Source organism: Magnolia sinica, chromosome 14 (genome assembly GCF_029962835.1).
Source record: "Magnolia sinica isolate HGM2019 chromosome 14, MsV1, whole genome shotgun sequence".
Classification (NCBI taxonomy): domain Eukaryota; kingdom Viridiplantae; phylum Streptophyta; class Magnoliopsida; order Magnoliales; family Magnoliaceae; genus Magnolia; species Magnolia sinica.
Window position 1 is genome coordinate 78154751 of NC_080586.1, and position 21118 is coordinate 78175868.

The 21118-nt window shown below is 38.5% G+C and overlaps 1 protein-coding gene and 1 long non-coding RNA gene across 4 annotated transcripts; both read left to right on the forward strand.

Annotated features, from left to right (window-relative positions):
* The first annotated feature begins 420 nt into the window (after positions 1 to 420).
* LOC131226319 (putative pentatricopeptide repeat-containing protein At3g01580) lies at positions 421 to 2834 on the forward strand. Its single transcript, XM_058222138.1, is given in 2 exon segments — positions 421 to 2460; positions 2463 to 2834. Coding segments are annotated over 2 exon segments (2118 nt in total). The 5' UTR covers positions 421 to 455; the 3' UTR covers positions 2576 to 2834.
* Positions 2835 to 4930: 2096 nt separating this feature from the next.
* Positions 4931 to 9849, forward strand: LOC131226320 (uncharacterized). 3 transcript variants are annotated; one of them, XR_009161715.1, is made up of 4 exons: positions 4931 to 7373; positions 7468 to 8305; positions 8923 to 9010; positions 9371 to 9849. It is a non-coding gene; the product is annotated as an uncharacterized LOC131226320 (long non-coding RNA). The 3 variants fall into 3 exon arrangements; XR_009161716.1 differs by having other exon boundaries at positions 7468 to 7586; positions 8923 to 9849; XR_009161714.1 differs by having other exon boundaries at positions 4931 to 6267; positions 6564 to 7373; positions 7468 to 9849.
* The last annotated feature ends 11269 nt before the right edge of the window (positions 9850 to 21118 follow it).

Below are 21118 nucleotides of genomic sequence, written 5' to 3' on the forward strand. Positions count from 1 at the left end.
GCGTCCGTCAACGCATTAGCAAAAACGAAGTAAAAAAAAAACAAAAAGAGGAAAGAAAGGAAAACGCAAAAGAGAGAAAAGGGGTTTCGTACCTTGGGTAAGCTCGATGGGAGAGGGAGAAGTAGACTGAGAGAGGGAGAAGGAGACTTGAGAGAGGGAAACGAAGGCTGAGAGAGGGAGATGAAGACAGGTGCGATTCTTCCCAACGATTTTCATTTCAAAAATTTCAACCTTTACCTGTAACTAAGTTACAGGTAACTTGAAAAACGACTCCAGCGCCTGTAAGATTTTCACCTCTTTCTCCTGTAAGAAAGTCACAGGTTGAGAGAAAGTTACCTGTGACTTTCCTCCCCCAAATACCAAATGTAACGAAGTCACCTGTAACTTTGTTATATTTTAGAAAAGTTACAGGCATCCAAACAGGCCCTAAATCAGTAGTATTTGTGCCCCTTTAGATGAGAGGTAGAGAGTATTTGTGCAATCTCCTCGAATCATGCAATGACAAAAGCTCTATCTCCCAATTGCACTCTCTCTTGCTTAGAAATGGTTATCTCCAGGACAGCTTATTCGTCACAAAGCTAACCTCTGGATACGCCAAATACACCTCTCTCAAAATTGCACGCCAGGTGTTCAATGAAACGCCCCGACCAACCGTCTTCCTCTGGAACGCCATACTCAGAGCCTATTGCAGAGAGAATCAATGGCTGCAGACTCTCCGCCAATTCCGTCGCATGAATTTCGCTGTGGGAGGCGAGAGCCCTGACAACTTCACAGTGCCCATTGTGCTCAAGGCCTGTGCTGGATTGCCCGCGCTCGAGAGCGGCAAGGAGGTGCATGGATTTGTCAAGAGGAATCATGGAATGGAAGCCGATATGTTCGTTGGTGCGGCTCTGATCCAAATGTATGCCAAATGTGGAGACATGGGCAATGCCCATCGAGTGTTTGTCGAATTCCCTCGGCCGGATGTTGTTTTGTGGACTTCGATGGTTACTGGGTACCAGCAGAATGGTGATGCCGTGGAAGCAATGTCATTCTTTTCTCGAATTATGATGGCAGAAGGTGCTCTCATTCCCGATCCTGTGACTCTTGTTAGCCTGGTTTCGGCTTGTGCACAAGCCAAGAATATCAGCGGTGGAAGATGTTGTCATGCGTTTGTTGTGAGGAGGTACTCTCAATTTGATCTTTCTTTGGCCAATGCCTTGCTGAATTTCTACTCAAAAGTAGGGTGTGTGGGGAATGCAAGGAATCTTTTTGATAAAATGCCTAATAGAGATGTCATTTCGTGGAGTGCCATGATTGATTGCTATGCTCAGAATTGCAATGCTGTCGAGGCATTGGATCTTTTTGATGGCATGATTGAGGATGGAATTGAGCCGAATTCAGTTACAGTGGTTAGTGCTCTACAAGCGTGTGCGGTAGCTTGCGACTTAAAAAAGGGTCGGAAGATTCATGATTTTGCTGTTCAAAAGGGTTTTGAATTGGACCTGGTGGTTTCTACTGCTCTGGTTGACATGTACACGAAATGTTCTTGTTTTGAGGATGCTATTAATCTCTTCCATCGAGTGCCTAAGAAAGATGTTGTCTCGTGGGCTGCTTTGATAAGTGGGTATGCTCAAAATGGTCTAGCCCACAAGTCATTGGAGGTGTTTTGTGCCATGTTGTTGCATGGTACGCACCCAGATGCCGTCATAGTAGTGAAAATTCTAACAGTATGTTCTCATTTGGGTGTCCTCCAGCAAGCTCTTTGCCTTCATTGTTACTTGGTAGTGAGTGGTTTTGATAATAAGGCTTTTGTGGGGGCTGCTCTCATAGACTTGTATTCAAAGTGTGGAAGCTTAGATCATGCGATGATGGTATTTGAGAGGATGAGAGAAAAGGACATTGTTGTCTGGAGTTCAATGATTGCGGCTTATGGAGTTCATGGCCTCGGAGTGGAAGCAATCTTGACATTCAATCGAATGGTAGAATCTTCAGTTAAGCCTAACCATATTACTTTTGTAGCAATCTTGTCGGCATGTAGTCGTGCTGGATTGGTAGAAGAAGGGATTAAGATTTTTGAAAGTATGACAGATGGTCACAAGGTCATGCCCAATTCAGAGCATTATGGTATCATGGTTGATATGTTTTGTCGAAAAGGAGAATTGGATAAAGCTGCAAAGTTCATTGATCAGATGCCGATCGCAGCTGGCCCGAATGTTTGGGGTGCCTTGCTTGGTGGCTGTAGAATTCATAATAACATTGAGATGGGTGAATTTGCTGCTGCAAATTTGTTGAAGTTGGATCCTGACCATGCGGGCTACTATGTATTGCTTTCTAATATTTATGCTGTTGGTGGTAGATGGGATGATGTGGCAGAGGTCAGGAGTTTGATGAAGGCAAAAGGGGTGAGGAGGACACCAGGAAGTAGTTCGATTGAGGTTGGGAATGTGGCCAATACATTCTTGGAAGATGACGGTTTGCATCTGAATCGGAGAGGATATATGGGTTGCTGAGGGAATTGGAAGTGAAGGTGAGAGAGGAGGGTTTTGTTCCTATGATGCATGATGTTGAGGAAATGCCTCTTGTCTTGCAGTGAGATGCATGCATGGTTTTAAAGAGTGGTTTTGTAGTGAGACTTGCATGGTTTCCAACGATATTTAAGGCCTATTTGCTTTTTCAATTACAACAGTAAATGGTTGTAAATGGGCAATGATTATTTACTCTTGCAATTGTATGGTGACCTCACATACATTTGTCCGCAACAATGATTTTGCTATATTGTTTGTTTTACCCAAAAATCACTGTAAAAATGTAGTTTTATAATATGAAAAATGTAATGATTACAATTTACTTTACCTACTTCCTTTACAAGTGTATTTGACTCTTGATTTACGAGCTGCAATTCCTGTTTAAACTTTAAACAAACACCTATAAATGATAATGATGGCTCATTTACTTTGCATGTCATAGGAAATTGGAAAACCAAACAAGCTTAGAACAATGGATGCATGGCTTCACCTACAACCAGTTGCACGGTAAGCTTTCATGGGACACCTTACATTGCAGCATGTCATGTTTGTTGGACATCTTTGTTGTGCATAAGATGTGCTCAAGATTATCAGGCCATCATACTCATTAGATGGGTCATGCTTGTATGAAAGCAATGGAAAGTTCAAACCAGAAACAGATATTTTTAAACACACCCAGAAAATGTGGATTTAGCACAAGAGAATATACTTTCAACGTTGTGTGTTGTAGAGGTGCTCCCTCTCTAACGTAGCGGGGTGTGGGGAAAGAGAAAGTGTCTTCTTCTCAGCTAAGCCCTTAAATCCACAAGGAAAGAGAATCTCTAGAAATGAGAAATAAAATGGATATTAGTGACGAAATTGCTGCTTATGACATATCCAATGTGCTTATATAAGCAAAAGAAACCATGGACCTCTTTTGACTCGAAATAGGAAACGTTCCTGAAATAGTACAAGTTATCAAAAATAGTTGAGTGTTAATCATACCAAAATTCGTAAACAAGCCTTAGATGACTAAAACAAAGACTCAGGATCACAATTGTACACTTAAAATCCTAAAAATAGAAAAATATAATTTACTAAGAATAAAGTTTAGTTTAAAAACCTAATTTCACCCTTGAAATTATTGAATTTTGCAAAGCCGTTTGTGGGCCAAAGAACCTTGGATGATTTGCTAGGGCATAGATCTCATTGATAGGTATCCAACGGATATTATATGCACAAAATAGATAACCAGTCACAAAGTTATGACTGTCGGAAACTATAGCACGAGTTTAGGCCATTTTTTGCCCAATCAAGGACCTTCTTTGGCCTGAATTTGTGTGATCTTGGCCCTCCATTGAGTTGTCATCTACCCATCCCACATCGCGCTCTTGTTGGTGGAAGCTAAACTTGGAAGGATCCTATTTCAAGTGAAGCAATTAGAGATGCCAAAGGCTTAGTTGCACTTTCCTTTTCCAGTCTCGAAGGTGTGGGTGATGCCTCTAGAGATGGGCATGATGGCTTTGACAGAAGGCCTTCACCTTTTTGCCAACAAATTAAAGGGAGGGGAAATCCTCGGAGTCCCAATTTAGTACATGATAAATCCACATGTAAATTAAATGTATCATTTAACCATTTTGGAAGATGGTCTGATGAGTTAAGTCCTGCTTTTTTACTAGGCGGAGGAAGCGACAGCTAGGTCGACCAGCCCATTGATCCTAACCCTCTCCAGCAAAGGGCGAGCTGACAGTGGATGAGGCAGCAAGTACTGGCTGTTTCAACAGGTGAATCTTAACCCGTCCTGACTAACAATGATGTCATTGGATCTCCGATCCATAAGCAAAGGAGGGCATCAGTAGAGCGGTGGATGAAGCAGACCAAACATCGTCAGTTCAATCATTTTACCAGGCGGAGGAAGCAACACACTACACCAAAACTTTGGTTTAGGAACAGCTATGTCTATAGTTTAGGAATAGTTTAAGACCGTTCCTGATGCAAACAGTTGGAATCCTTTCCAAGTGTTCCTCAAACTTTGGGCGACAGGCCCACACCTCTTCTCTCTCTCTCTCTCTCTCTCTCTCTCTCTCTTCTTCTTCTTCTCATATATTCCAAGTTCGATCTCATTCCTATTTACTCTCTCTTGTTTTTCTTCTCATATCTTCCGAGTTTGAACTCATTCCTTTTTAGGGTTTCTATGGAATCGATTTCTTCTCTTCCATTAGTCACCTTCTTTGATACCCTGAACTCATTGTGGATCAAACCCCAAACCCCTGTAAATCGAAACCCATTGCAACCCCTGGCCAGCAGCCTCCCACCCATCCTCTGTCAAAACCCCCATCTCCTTTTGAAACCTCAAACCCATCCCTGTTAAAACCCGTCAACGTCCGTACCCAACCCCTTTCAAAACCCTAGCCATTTTCAATCATGGGACCATCTCTGTTTTCACAATCGGCAGCCAAACCCAAAAACCGCGATCTAGTCTCTGCGATCCACAACCCTCGACCGATCCGGAATACTCCATTGGCGTCATGCACTGAACCACCTATGTCACTGTCCCATTATTTCTAGCAGCATTGTGGCATCCTCCGTCGACGCCACCATCATTATTTCCGGCAGCATTGCAACACCTGTTCAGTGGCATCCTCCGTCGACATCGTTGGTCTCAATTGTTGCTTCTGCACTCCTGATAATCCTACGTGCATCGAGTGTTTTTATTTATCCAAAATCAATAGAGTAATTTCTGAAGGAATTTCAGAAAGGAGAATCAAATTCACGAGGTATTTGGATTCCCAGGCCTTTTCTTCCTCCTTTTAGCATTGTATTTATTGATCTCTCATTTAGGTACACGTGGCAAGCATGTAGTAGATCTGAACCCGTCATTTGTTGGGTCCTACACTGGATGGGCTAACCCCTGATAATCATACTTATTGAGGAGTCACAGCCACTGATTGTAGGATTTTTTAGTTTTCAAATTTAGATGGTTAGATGAAGGTCCAATTAATGGTGAAATTAAATTTCCGCCAGTTAGCTGTTTGGATTGTCTGACTTGTGTGATTTTTGGTGTATGGCCTTTCAACTGTGAGGCACAACAGATGAATGACCTGGATCTTATACATGTGTGCCTCGTCAAGTGAGAATCTATTGGACAGCTTGGAATAGCATCCGTAGTTGCATATGGCATGCCATTTACATCAGCTTGGATTAGGCAGTGCGAATGCTTAATGGGTGGCTGCATGACTCTGTGAGTGATGGGCATATTTAAAGATTTCACTATATGTTGCTTGAGATGAATTGCAATGTATCTGATCATAATTCTGCAGTTTTTGTCAACTAATTTGAATAGAGAATCTAGTAAGTTCTTATCTTTAACCTATAATTATATGGTTTTGTTCTCAAAATGGAAGGCAGTGCCCTGTCAACTGAATAGAAGATATAATTTTTCCTTTTTATATTATAGTTTTCTGATGATATTAAAAAACAAAAATTGGACAGCTAAAAGCAATTGACAGAAGTGATTCTTACTGGGGAATATTCTGGTCCCCAAGTCATATGCTCTGAGATGATTCTTACTGGGGAAACTATATGCAGGTATTCAAACGTACACTGATGCTAGGCATTTTGCCATATCTGCACAGATACCGAAGTTCAGCAACAAGAACAGAACTCTGATTCTCCAATACTCTATAAAATTTGAGCAGGAAATCGAATGTGGTGGTGGTTACATAAAACTTCTTTCAAGTTGTGTCAATCAGAAGAAATTTGGTGGTGATACTCCCTACAGGTTTGTTTTGTTATTCCTTCAAATATGCCATATGCTTCATATATTCTTACTGTTCTGTATACATCTTGCAAAGTGCTTGTGTTTTCTTGTCAGTTTGAGTGGTATGGAAAATTGATATTTGGTACACGTTTGGGATTTTGGGGATTTATGTTTTTGGCACCAAATATCAGTTTGTAAAGGCAATATTTACATGTAAAAGAAAATCATTAAAATTGTTTAGGTAGTACATAAGTTTGCCGAAAAGAAGAGAAATTTAGGTTTTTTGCTAATGGTTCGTGTTCTCTGTCTTCATGCAGCCATGTATGAAGATTCAATTTAGAGTCTCATCTTTTGCAATTCACTTACTTGAGAAGGGAACACAGGTTAGTTTCTTCTTCTATATCACAGGATTGTACCAATAAAAAACCAAAAAAAGAAAAAGAAAAAAGAAAAAAAAGAAAAAGAAAAGAAGACAAGCTGATACAAATGCACTTAGAAATTGTATGTGTCATATGTAGGCCCAAATAAAACCAACTAATTGTGCAGCCCCCACTGTTCTCAAGTTACAAGACCAAGATCAGATTGGTTGAACAATCCTAACCTCTGATTTGTGGACACTTGTTTGTGAGAACAGGACCATTGGATATTTTTATTTTTAACCATCCAATCAATTTGTGGGAAGAGCTAAGATTATGATGATGATAAAAGACATTTTCTGAAATATCTGAAAATTTCAATGATAATTATCTGGTGCCAAGGGAGATTTGACGTTGCAGGGCTTCACAGTACGTAAGGAATTACTGGATAAAGTTGCGATTTTTTTTTTCCATGGTCAGCCTGCAGAGCTCAAGCATGGTAGTGTCATTATGGCAGCCATCACCAGCTGCACAAATTCGTCAAATCTGATCCATACCTTATTTTTCTTCCTTTTTCAGACTTTAAGTTATCTTCCACTTCTTACTCTTTTAAGTCTTAACCCATGATGCATGACTAGATTCACTTGAATGCATATTCAGTGTTGAGATAACAGTTTATTAACTTGAATCCCTTCTTGATCAGGTTAAACCTTAGATTAAGACAAGTCTTGATCCAAATTCCGGTGTTGTTACCAAATATCTCCATAAGAGGTATTGTGTGGATTGGAAAGATAGTGTGAGAATGCAAAATTTTTCTGTTACTTTTCCTGTAAATATTGATATATGGCTTTTGCATTTGTTGCAGTGGGCTGCAAAAGTATTTGGATCAACAAGGTTTCCACATTGTTGGTTATGGCTGCACTACATGTATTGGGAATTCTAGTGATCTTGATGAGTCAGTCTATTCTGCAATTTCAGAAAATGGTAGGCGTGAAATACATGTGAATTTCAGATAATAGCCACACTACATGTATAGGGGTTTGTTTGGTTGCACCAAACATCATGAAATTCATAATTAATCAATCTACTTTGTTGCAGATTTTCATGATATTTGGTGTAACCAAACAATACTTTCAATCTAAAGAACTTAAAGAATGGCATGTGGGTAAACCTACAACTGATTTTTGTTGATCAGTTCCTCCATTTGTGATTGTTCTTTGATCTAATCTTTGAATGTTGAGCCTTCCTCTTGAATCTGATTTGGGTTTGTAGGAGAAAATAATGATTGTCAATTCATGTTCAACATACATTCATGACCCATCTGATGAGCAGACCTGCCTGATTTTTGGTCCAGGGCATGTTCACAATATCCCCACTTGATGAATGGTCCAGACATCTCGCACATGCCATATTCACAAGTGTTCCACAAAGATCTTCTCCGTTATTCTTTGCATGAATCTTATAAATCTACTTCCCAACAGTTGAAACATATGGGTCATAATTTTCCAATTTTACATCCTTTGGTAGATTGCTTATCCTCGCCTAGTTGGTTCTACAGTGCTCTCAACATTCAAACAGGTTCTAATGGGTCCGTGGAAATAGAGAGGCTCACTGATGTGGCAATAACTGATTTTATGCAAGCAAGTCGGTGGTATGCTAAGGGGAGAAGAGCCTGATCTATATTGTGGACGAATGTCAACGAGGTATCTAGCAGATCTCATTGGTGGGGTATCATGCTCCTGAGTTTACACAGTTCTTATGTTGTAATTTGGATTGGCCATTCTTTTCTCTCTTTAGTTTTGTGTATGCAGCTTGACTAGAATTAGCATTGACAAGAAAGTGTAATCACATTCCTTACAGGCATATCCTCGGTTGATGTTGGTCTTTGCTTACGCTATGTTTGGATGCATTATCGTAACTGAATCGAATTGCAATAATTAATTCAGTAGAGAGGAAATGATCAAATGCTGACAACCTCTGAATTCATAATGAGGAAGTAGCCCCCCTCAAATTGACAGCTATATAGCCTGCATTCCTTTCAAATCCATCTTGAAACTCATGTAATTTTTCACTCTAAAAAAGAAGAAGAAGAGAGAACTCATGTAGAAGTAAGTTGTTTACCTGTAATCTGACATAAGCTATTATGTAAAAACTTATGAATTAGATCATATCAGTACTTATCGTATCAATCCTTTGAGATTCCATTAGCATGGATGATTTTGCACTGTGCAGCTTGCTTCTTTCTGCATATTGAGCAAAAATTCATTGTGTGAAGAGATATGGGCTTGTAAATCTAACTGGTTGTGATGCTTGTGTATAGGTCCGCACCATGAGAGTAGAGAAGCGCCTGAATGAGATAGTGAATAGGTTGAACAAGACAGAAGTCGAAAGGAAGCCTGACTTCAAAGGTATGATGGTCTATCCTAGATTTCATGTCCGAAGATCATATAAAGATTGTCTCTTGATTCTTGACCTTCCGGTTGATGATGCTTGCATTTCTGAGTCCATCCTGAAAATTTTAGTCTGTTATGTTTTGAAGGGTGTAAACCTTTTTGTTGGCTTTTTGCATAGTCATGTCAGGAAGTTTTTAACTGAGGATATAGTCTTTGATAGAGTGGGATGGTGCAACTGGATTAATGTAGCTGACCCCAGTTAGATGGGATAATAAGGCTTGAGTGATGATGATGATGATGATTTTTTTGTGGCAATCAAAAGCCGAAATACGGATTCAGTGGAATTAATTTACTACCTTTTTTTCCCTGATACAGAGGAAGCTTCCCTGATGGATCTTCTGAATTTTATGTACACTGAGAGTCTCATGACGACTACAACTCCTGCATTGTTGGATGTGCTAATGGCTGCAGACAAGTTTGAGGTTGCTTCATGCATGAGGTACTGTAACCAGTTGTTGAGGAATTTGGTGATGCATTAGCTGTGAATCCATAAAATCCAGAAAAAGCTAATCCATGGAGGTTTCCATGATAATGCAAGACACATCTCGCTGTTGACCATCGACCTTGGTTTGAAAACCTAACCTACAGTGACACTTGTCCTTTCTCTGTTTCCACATGGACCAACTCCCAGAGGGGGGTTTTCCACATCCAGGTTTAGATGTCACCATACCCAAGCAGTCCCTAAGGAAACAAATGAATGTTCATTTTGTTCTTTCTTCTTCTTTTCACTTTTCACTTTTCACCATTTGATACAACCGCACAATGCTCTCTGGACGGGGGCTGTTTTGGGTCGATGCAGCACATGTTCTCAAGAGAGGTATCTCAGCTCCTAACATCTTAATTAATCAATTGCAATAATTTTTTTTAATAGTTATTGAAAGTCTGCAAAAGTCTAGGTCCAGTTGGACTGATCCATATGTTTGTATAGAGCCTATATCCAATACAAACCTTTGTATGTTAAAAAAAAGAAAAAAAAAGAAAACTATCTACATGCATTCATGTCCATATAACTGCATTTTACTGCTTCTAAATACATGACGTGAACCTAAGTCCCAATGTAAATGGCACTTAAAATGTTCTTAGATGACTTAGATTCAATTAGATGCGTTTTGTTCAATTAGATGCGTTTTGTACATTAATATGAATGTAGAAAGCTTTGTATTGGATCTGGCCTCCTTCTAACACTTCAAACTTTCACCTTTTTCTCCATTCAATGTGGATTGTTGTTGTATTTTATTTCCTAACCATCCATTTTAAGTCTGCTGATTAATGATTAGCCAATGATATTGTACCGTATAACACCGCAACTGATTTCGAACAACCAACCATGTATTGCGGCACTTGAAAAGAGGAAAAAAAGGCATGCAAGGATGCTGTGCTACGATTCTCTATTCCTTTTTCATATTCGCCCTGTATGTTTCCATTTCAGGTAATAAAGTTTCTCATTTCCTTCTTTCTTCAGATCGGTTGGATTAGGTTGTGGATTCAAGTGTCTGTTTTTTATTATTTATTTTTATTTGTTATGGTTTGTGTTTTTTTCTTTTCATTTTCTGGTGGTGGGTATTTGAAATTCTCTTTCATTAAAGCTTTTTATGAGACGGTTATATGAGATATTGAAATTTTAGCTGCTCTTCTTTGGTGGGTTGGAGAAATTTCTTGTTTCATTTATGGCTTCTGGTTTCATGTAAAAATATCTGCTTTTTTTTTTTTTTTTTTTTTTTAACGTTTGAGCTAGTATCAGGTTGCCCTCTATATATATATATATCCATGTGTGTGTATCTATATATGTGTATGTGGTTTTTTGAACGTTGGGTTGTGGATATTTTTGTATTTTTCTGATGCCTTTTGTGGATTTTTGAAAATTTTATCCTTTTATGGTTTTCTTTTATAATTTTATTTTGTGGGTAGATCTTTGGCCTTGGATATTTGCGTTGTCCTTGGGCTTGAGCTTGTACAAAGCAGGGCCATGGTTTTGTAATCCAGACAATTGATAGGATGGGTTCCACCGTTTATAGCTCCATGCCTCAAGAATCCCCTTTGATGAGACATTCTAGATCTGTTTGTCAGTGGCCTGCTCAGTGATGGTCTCCATTCAATGGAGAAGGCCGAAGGTTAGATGGCTAGAATCTTCCATTACAGTAGATTTTTGTGTCAAGGTTCATACAATGGAAAATGCCAAAGATTGGAACACTAGGATCTTTAATGCGCGGGCATTTTCACACTGGGCTCAAGTGGGGTTGCCTGTGGGATGCAGGGGCACACTCGGGGTGGGCGGGGCACACGGGGGAGGTCTTGTGTTCGAGACTCCTCACCGGGGGTGATTAATGCAGGGGCATTTTTACACCGGGCTCGAGTGGGGTTGCCTGTGGGATGCAGGGGCACACTCGGGGTGGGCGGGGCCCACGGGGGAGGTCTTGTGTTCGAAACTACTTACCGGGGGTGATTAATGCGCATTTCACACCGAGCTCGAGTGGGGTAGCCTGTGGGATGCGGGGACACACTCAGGGTGGGAGGCTCGTGTGAGGCAGTACCCATGTGATTTGCGGCCCACGAGGGGGGTTTGGCTGAGGTCCTAACCTATGAAATGTGGGGCTTGAGCTATGAGATAAATGGATTAATTCGCCATGCTCTAACAGTTCGAGCTTTTAAAGCAAGTGGTTAATTGTCCTGCATTAAATTGGTATCAGAGCGGGAGGTCTCGTGTTCGAGACTCCTCACTGGGGGTGATTAATGCAGTGGCATTTTCACACCGGGCTCGAGTGGGGTCGCCCGTGGGATGCAGGGGTATACTCGGGGTGGGCAGGGCCCACAGGGGAGGTCTTGTGTTCGAGATTCCTCACCGGGGGTGATTAATGGGCATTTCACATCGGGCTTGAGCTTTTAGAACAAGTGGTTAATTGTCCTGCATCAATCTTCTAGTTTGAGAGTTATGTCCATGTTCATGTTGGGTCTATCAGATCAATGGTCTAGATAACTGAATTTGGGCGTCTCAAAACGCTAAACCAATCCTCTGGCGCAATCTCATTGATTCCTTGTTAGATATATTGTGTTTCTTCTGTTTAATGTTTGATGATTTTTGGAAATCCATTGATTTTATGGGTATTAGAGATTTCTGTGAGGTTTCTGTTTAACATTAGATTGTTTGTGGTCCTTTTTTAGAAAGTTAGTTTTACAACTTGCATTAAATACCACAAATCCTGAAAAAAAGGCTGATCTATAAGGATACGCCCCATTGCCATACTGCTATTGACTCGGCATGGACCATAGCCTAAAAAACTCATTAAGTCATCTTGGAACTCAATCAAGTCAACTTGATTCAGAGCTTGTTCAAGTTGATTTGCCTAAGTTAGATTTTTAGTGAACATGTTGAGAAACCCATTTCCATTGATTTTTTTATTTTTATTTTTTTATTTAAATATTTGAGTAAAAAACTTGACCGAGTTGAGTTGATTTTTTCATGAGTTGTTATTTTTGTTAGTTTATGCATTTGATAATCCATTATTTATCTTCATTATTATAGCCTTGTCCTAGCTGTTTGGGGCTGACTATTCTCATAATTTTGTTCGTAAAAAATTCAACAAAGGGATTGCCTATGTACCATCAACCTCTTATGACTATTTTCATGAGTTAGCAAATTATTTCACAAAAACGTGAAATTTCATATTGTGGTTTAAGCCTTTAACCCATTAATAGCTCGACGGACTCTTTGACTCTGCTTGGATTTAGACTCGGACTCATTTCAAGTTTGAATAGTTGTTGGATAGCCTTACAATTCTTTTTGTTGATGCCTTATGAAATAATACCGCTGGTTCTCTTTGGGAATTTGTTGGTTAGTTTTCTTCTATTATATTTCTAGGACTGACCCATTATTGGCAGAAAAAATACTGTTCCCAGTTTGCGACGGTTTTCAACCGTCCCAAAGTTTTTGCGACGCCCTATTTAGCCACGGTTGAAAAGCGTTTCCAAAATTTGGAAACGGTTTCAACCGTTCCTAAAGAGGGATTTTGGTGTAGTGATACACAGCTAGCTCAACCAATCCTAACCCTCTCTAGGAAAGGGCGAGCTGACATCGGATGAGGTAGCAAGTACTGGTTGTTTCAACCGGTGAATCTTAACCCGTCCCAACTAACAATGATGTCATTGGTTCTCCAAGCCATAAGCAAAGGAGGGCATCGATAGAAAGGTGGATGAAGCAGACCCAACATTGTCAATTCAATCACATGAATGCATCATAAAGGCATTGGGAGGAGAGGGGAGGCACAAGTGGAGATAGAATCCGCTGCATAAGCTGTGGAGTATGAGCCACGGTAGAGACAAGTGCATTTGATCAAGTGAAGGCATCAGCAGCAGGTTCGGTTGAAGCGGTTGAGCTACCACTACCCTGGAGAAAACAAAGGTAGGAGCACCCTTTTTCTACCACACAGCTGCGGGCCTGCACATTCCTTAGATAACGAGGGAGCGTCTGCCTATACTGGAACCTTTGTCCCCTTATTTTGGTTTCCTCTCTTATAAAATTATCAATTTTGAAAAATAAAGTTGGATGAGCCCTGCCCAGAACTTCCATACCAATTGGACAATCTTAATTGTCTGATTGGTAGCACGTAGATGGATGGTTAGAAACAAAAACGAGCAAAATGTGCTTGTAACAAGTTCATCTTGTGGCCCACCAGGCCAGTTCTGATTTGTTGTGATTTTTCCATACTCAGTTGTCCATTAGATGGGCAAATGTGGATGGCCTATGGTATAGAAGTCACACTGAGGGAAGAACTACTGCCATTGGAGTACTAGACATTTCCCTTTCAATGTTAACTGTTGATTCTTTCTTTTCTTGCTGCTTAAGGTCACAAATTGGATCGCTAGAGTTGCACGTTTGATTGATTTTGTATCATGGCCATCTTCTACATTGGACTCTTGTGAGATGGATGGTCTGGATTCACAAATGTCATCAGACAGCTAGGTTAATCCAATCAATGCCCTTCAATTTGATTGATCAATCCCATGGTGTCTGGCAGATGCACTAAAGAATTTGATAATGTCCCAACTCTTTGATCAGCGGCTGCATGGATTAGAAAAAAATGCAAGCTAGAAGGTTCAGATCTTGTAGATCATTGAAAAATGCAAGCTAGAAGGCTCAGATCTTGTAGATCATTAGAAAAAAATGCAAGCTAGAAGGTCCATGCCTATTGGATTGTGGATTTGGATCATTGAAACATGGACTCCATTTTTATTGAATGATACATTAGGAATTCACACAATTCATAAACCTGATCCAGTGGCTCTCACGTAGACCAACAGAATGTTCGGACCCTCTTATGGATGGCCCATGCACCAAAAATTCTCTTGGGGAAATCCCAAACCTTCAGTAGTTCTTGGAAAATATTAGCCATGACCTTCCCATTCATGCATGTTGTGCAATCATGCTACTCACATTATTAGTGCAAGAAAATGAAATCTGCATGACTAATTACAACAATACTATTTTCAACATCTTTTTTTGCCTATATAACTTACTTTGCTTTGAATTGGATTATTTTATCCATCCAGCGAGGATGAAATCTATTGATAAATAATACAAAAAATAAAACAAATATGTCATTCTTGTATTTATTTTAACCCATTAAAATTGTCTCCTTATAATTACATGTCACTAATATAGCTATCATTTTGTCTATAAATTATGTTTTTAGTTTTGTTAGATGAAAGTTAAGACATTGGAGAAAACTAATGTTTAAGTTGCGTGCATTGACTTCTAATTTTATATATGTTTGGCAATAATATGTTTTTTATTTTTATTTTATGTAATTATTTAAATATTTATTTTTGCTTAAAATATTCTTATTTAATTAATGAATATTGAGTTAACACAAATAAAGATGATGTGATTCTTTGATTTGACAAACATTGAGTCTTGTTGGATGAAAACTCGTTCCTAAGCAAGTCGTTCCAATCATTAGATGTAACAAACTTGTTATTGAGTTAAAATACAGAGTTTTCCACTTTTTCTTTCTGTTATTTTATTTTTTATTTTATCAAAAGGCATAAGCATGCCACTTGTAATTGTATTTTATTGACAAAAAAATCATATACACTTAGGCGGGATGGCGCATTTTCACCTATCAATCCAGTGTGCATGTGGGGCACATGGTTGTCTTATCTAAGGCATTGGTTTGATCAGCCCCATCATGGATAGACCATGGCCCAAACTCGTCCTATATCAGAAACTCATATTCATCTAATCTTTGCCTTTTCTTCATCTAATTTAGATTACTATGTGTTTCTTCTTAACCGTCTATTTGCATACCAATGGTTAAAAAGGTTAGAGATTTTCAGGCATTCAAGGATGGGGCATCAATTGTGATCACTAAACCTTGAGCTCCACATGAACTCCATACCTCACGTGGTCATGAACTTCATACCCTAGGTGAAATCCTCTATTACTCACCAATAGGGAAGTTCTCAAATGATGATAGTAGTCACAACAACAATAACAACACAATAATAATAATGATCAATGTTTGAGTATTATCTGGCGATATTATCGATATCGCACATCAGTGATATGAAGCCTATGTGAAGCACAGAAATCCTGTGTATCGCATGTTGTATCGCAATGTATCGTTATGTATTGCCGATATTGTGAAATATCGACAATTTCTCATTTGAAAAAGTCTTTGGTATCGGATATCATTGACACCGACAGAACTTTGCTGCCTCTTACAAAAAACTCTTAGGACTTCATTTCATCTTTATTTTTCTTGATTCTTCTCTAATATAAACACATTGTGGGTGAATTTTCGTCCCTCCCTTTTAATCATTTGGGAGAAAAATAGAGATTTCAAACTGAAATCAAGATTTTTGTGGATTTGGGTCGGTTTTCATTTGGTGAATGAGTGTACATTTTCATTTGTTTTTTATTTAAATCATACAAAATCAATGACAAATTGTTAGAAATTCTTAATTCTCCAAGTTTTGCATGGAAAATCAAGGATTTCAACATTTGATTTTGAAATTTGAGGGTAGGTAGTGCGATTTGGGAGAAATTGGGAAAATTTTAAAATTTCTCTCAAATTTCTTGCAGTCTTACACTCCAAACACGAAATCAAACATGTATTTGGCTTAAAAATTGATTTTTTTTTTTTTTTTGAAATTACAATTTTAGCAATGGTTAGTTGAGTCCAATTTCACAGTATGTAGGAGTATTTGATGAAATTATTATCACATATTTTCTAATTTCGAATTTTGAGGTATGTAGAAGCATTCGATGAAATCATTATCACATATATTTTAATTTCGAAATTTGAGGATAGGTGGCCCGATTTGAGAGAAATTAGGGAATCGAAAAATTTTCAATTTCTCTAACATTGGTTGTAATCTTACTCTCCAAACACGGAATCAAATATATATGAAGCTTGATCCACTGATGCATGTATTTTTATGATTTTTTGAAAATAAATTATTTTTAATTAAAAAATAAAAAGATATTAAAAAATAATTTTTTACTGAAATTTATACTTTTTCTTTTGCTTTTGAATATGTTAGTTGTTTTTTCATAAATGCCTTCTTACATTTATAAATTTTATGAAGTCACTTTGAATATAGTTGCATTAATTTAGTTAGATAGCACATACCTTGGGACCATATACAAAGGAAATCTATTATGTGCACTTTATTTTTGTGATGATATGATTTAAAAGTGTGTACTAATGCTTTTTAAAGAATTTCTGAAGTTTCATTGAAAAATTCGACCAATTTTCTGATGTTTTTTCATGTTTTCCAAAAAGTGCGATATATTATTGGATGTAAACGATATATCTCGTGTGAAAATTGATACGTATCCTTATGCTAAGGATGCGATACGTAATGCGACACTGATAATAATAATTACATTAAATGAAATATATGAGTGACAATTTTACCCACAAAATTAATTTTACAAGATCAGTCAAACTTTGAATATTTAATTGACATAGGAAAGAATTTGATATAAAGCTAAAGGTATTTAGGTAGGCTTTGAATATTTAATTGACATGTGAAAGAATTTGATATAAAGCAAAATGTATTTAGGTAATTTTGAGGCATGTGCTTGCTTGGCTACTGACAGTTGATATTTTACTAGCAAAAAATTCATATCTATAGTCTGAATTCCTAAGTGTCATTAAGTGTCAATGTTCATCCGATCAATGCCCTTTAATGTATTGTGGTCTAATAATGGATGTGAGGTGGAATAAAATGTTTACATATTACAATATTCTAACTTCTTGAAGAATGTATGAACATCTTTTAACTCTTCAATTAATAAAATACAAACAGACCGTTGAAAAGATACTGGAAGAAGATTGGCACGGAAGGAAGAGAATAATCCTTAGAGTTGTGAACTTCCAATCATAAAGATGTTTAATGCAGTAGTATTCATGATAAGGGCTGTTACATCTCAGGTTTGAATCATAGAATCATGGATTCCGCATGTACGGAACCGTATGACAATTCATGGTACTCTTCAATCTGACCAGCCATTGCATACAATATGGAAGCGTTTATTGACTTTTCTAAGTGGGTTGATGATATTTTCCTATACATGTAAAATTAAGAAGGAAAGATATTTTGAAGGCATTTTATCTCGTAGAGGTGAAAGATTTTTTATTATAGATATGTAAGCCCTTAATTTTAGTTTTTGTCTTTTTTGCTTTTAAAAAATGTGTAAAATTATAAATATTAATAAATAAGATGTTGGATTGTTTCTTTGGAGTTTTTGTATTCTCAATGGGTGATCAATTGGACTTATAAAAACCGATCAATTGCCCTCTTATGAAAATTGAATCGAACAATATATAGAAGAATAAAAGGTGCAGTTGATGCACAATAGTAGGTGTAATGAACCACTGTTTTAACCATCCATCCACATTTATTTACAAGTAACAACTATTGCCACACTATTAACAATTATATGGAGAAAAAGTGAACTGAACAACGTGGTGTATATTATACAAGGATATTTTTTAGGGTTAGCAATAGGTCATGCAGCCTGTTTGGCCAAGCTTGGGGATTGTACTTCCACCTAATAGCTTGGATTGTTAGCCAGGCTTGGTCTTGCATGTATGGCCTAAATATTTTTGAGACGTGCTTGGTCTTATGTCATTTCAACCTTGTCTAGTCCGAATTCTTTTGCTCGTGTTTTATTTTATGTATTTATCATTCTAATTATGTGTTAGGCAACTCATGCATCTCGCATTCAGACATTGGTTTTCATTTTTCTAAAATTTTATTTAGTTGTGCATGTGTAGCTCATTGATCAAGGTATGGATAAAGTACATTCTCCAATAGGAAATAAGGATTTGATCAATTTTCAGGTTAGGCCTGCCTGGGCTCAAAAATTGGACCATATAGTATTAGGAACCGTCAGTCCTAACTAGGCTCAACCCAAACCTGGCCTACTAACACGCACGGCAAGCTTAAAGAAACCCAATTATTCACCTTGCAACTTAGCGTCTAGTTTCTGCAAGTCTCTTTCACATTTTTTGAGATTAAATGAGCATCCAAACCACCATCATTGTCATTGTTTGATTGTTGGACCAGCATAAAGAAGAGTACATATATAAATCTAAGCTGCCCATGATGGGTAATCTAAGACATCAAAATGAGACTTCATTCTTGCTTCCATAAGCATTGGATCTCCTGGTCTTTGTTCAAAATGAGACTTCTTTCTTGTTTCCATAAGCATTGGATCTCCTGGTCTTTGTTCGAGCTGATTGTATTCCTTATTTAAGGATCTTGATTTCCTTATCTTGTATAATGATTAACTATCTTTCGCATCAAGAATACCCTATTTATGGTTGTGCCTTACTTTATAACACGCATTAACACTTTTCAAATCCATTCTATTTCCTCCTACATATGGCGACTGTCGATCGTCCATCATTAGGGATGCTTAGATATACAGGATGCAACACTTTATGATTGGCTAAGAGGTCATTTGACACCATATATTTGAGGGGATTTCAAATCTTCTTTTTGCCACCATAAAATTGCAGGGGTTTCAAATCCTCTCAAAGAGGGGGTTTCAAATCCATCAGTTGTTACAGCTCATTTTAGGGCATTATCTAAAAATTCATTTTAGGGCATTATCTAAAAATTAAGCAGATCCAAATTTCAGGTGGACAACACCGTAGAAAACAGTGGTAATTGAATACCCACCATTAAAACCTTCTTGTGGTCCACTGGAATGTTAATTTTCCATCCAACCTGTTGATAAGATCACAAAGACCTGGATGAAGGATCCACACAAAAATCAGCTTGATCCAAAACTTTTGTGGCCCACAAGAAGTACTTAATGGTCAATAACTACTCTTTCCTGTGGTGTGGTCCACATGAGATTTGGATCCACTTAATATTTCGGATCATGCCCTAAAACGAGCTGTCAAAACTGATGGACGGCGTAGATGTAAGGTACATACATCACAGTGGGTCCCATATTCAGGGATCCGCCGCAGCCGCGTCCATATCTTCCTAGAAGGCAGCTTGGTCATGGATGATGCTGGCGATTCCTATTTAGTCGCTGGTGTTGAGTGGACAGCGGCGACTTAATTTGGATCGTATAAGATTAGGTGCGGCCCCGGCCTCACCCAAAATGGTGCGGCACATACCATTGGGCCCACCTTGATGTATGTATTCTAAATCTATGTGGTCCATCTATTTTTCCAGATTATTTTAGGGTATAAGCTCGAAAATAAACAGATCCAATTCTCATATGGAATATACTATAAGAAACAGTAGAGATTGACCATTAAAAGCTTCTCGTGGGCCGCAAAAGTTTTGGATCAAGTTGATATTTGTTCTTTTCCCTTGAACCAAGTTTGTATGACCTTATCAACAGGTTGGATGAAAATAAACATTACAGACACATTACGGTGCGCCCTAAGAAGTTTTGAATGGTGGGGCGTTCAACCATCACTGTTTCCTATGCTACGGTCCACCTGAGATTTGGATCTGCTTTATTTTGGGCTCCTGCACTATAATGATACGGCAAAACAGATGAACGGTGTGAATTTAGAATACATACATCAAAATAGCCCACTGTAACACCGGTTCGAACGGAACAGGTGCAAACTTCTTTGAGAACTTATTCTAAGTTATTTGAATCCAAAATCTGAACGGTCCAAGTGAAGCGGAAACTCATGGAAGCTTAAATGTTACTTTGATACAAAACTCTGGCTGGCCATGAAAAATGAAAATAGTTTTCTCCCTGGATTGTCATTTCTCTTTGGTACGGCACACGAGAATTTTAAATCGGGGTGAAAATTTTTCCATTGGTGTTTCATGGGATTCCACATCACATGGACCGTTTGTATTAGATACCCATAACACGTGTGCAAAGGTGTGCACGTACATAGGTGCGCAGGTGAGCATGAGTCGTGTTATCCCAATCAAATGACGTCACCTATTTGTCCCACTTAACATGAAAAGACTTGCCTGCAACCTCAAAACCCAGAAGCGAAGGACGCGACTTTCCTCTGCCTGAGCTACGTGGGCCCACAGAGATTCACGTGACAAATCCACTCCGTCCATCAGTTTTGAAAAACCACAATAATATAGGAATCCAAAAATCAGGCAGATCCAAAACTTGGGCCACCCCACATGAAGTACCGGGGATTGAATGCCTACCATTGGAAACTTAGTGGGTCCCACAGAAGTTTTGCATCAGGATAAAATTTGTACCTATAGTTTATCTGAGTAGTAGTAACCCATTGAACGGTTTGGATGTCATATAAACACCATGGTCGGCTTACGTTTCCGATCTAGCTATTTCGTGTGACGTGTTCTACATGAGTTTTTGGATCTACCTAATTTTTTAACTTCCCTCCCGTCTTGCGAAACTGATAAACAGAGTGGATTTGTCACGGGCATCTCTGTGGCCCCCACAGCTGTGGACTACATGAACTTCAGGTGGTGGGGCACAATCAGGTTGCGTCTCAACATCAGCGTACAAACCTTGGGCCCCACGAAAGTTTACCTGCACCCCATCTTTCCAACTGACTCATGTGTACAAAAAGGGTGGGCCACACCATG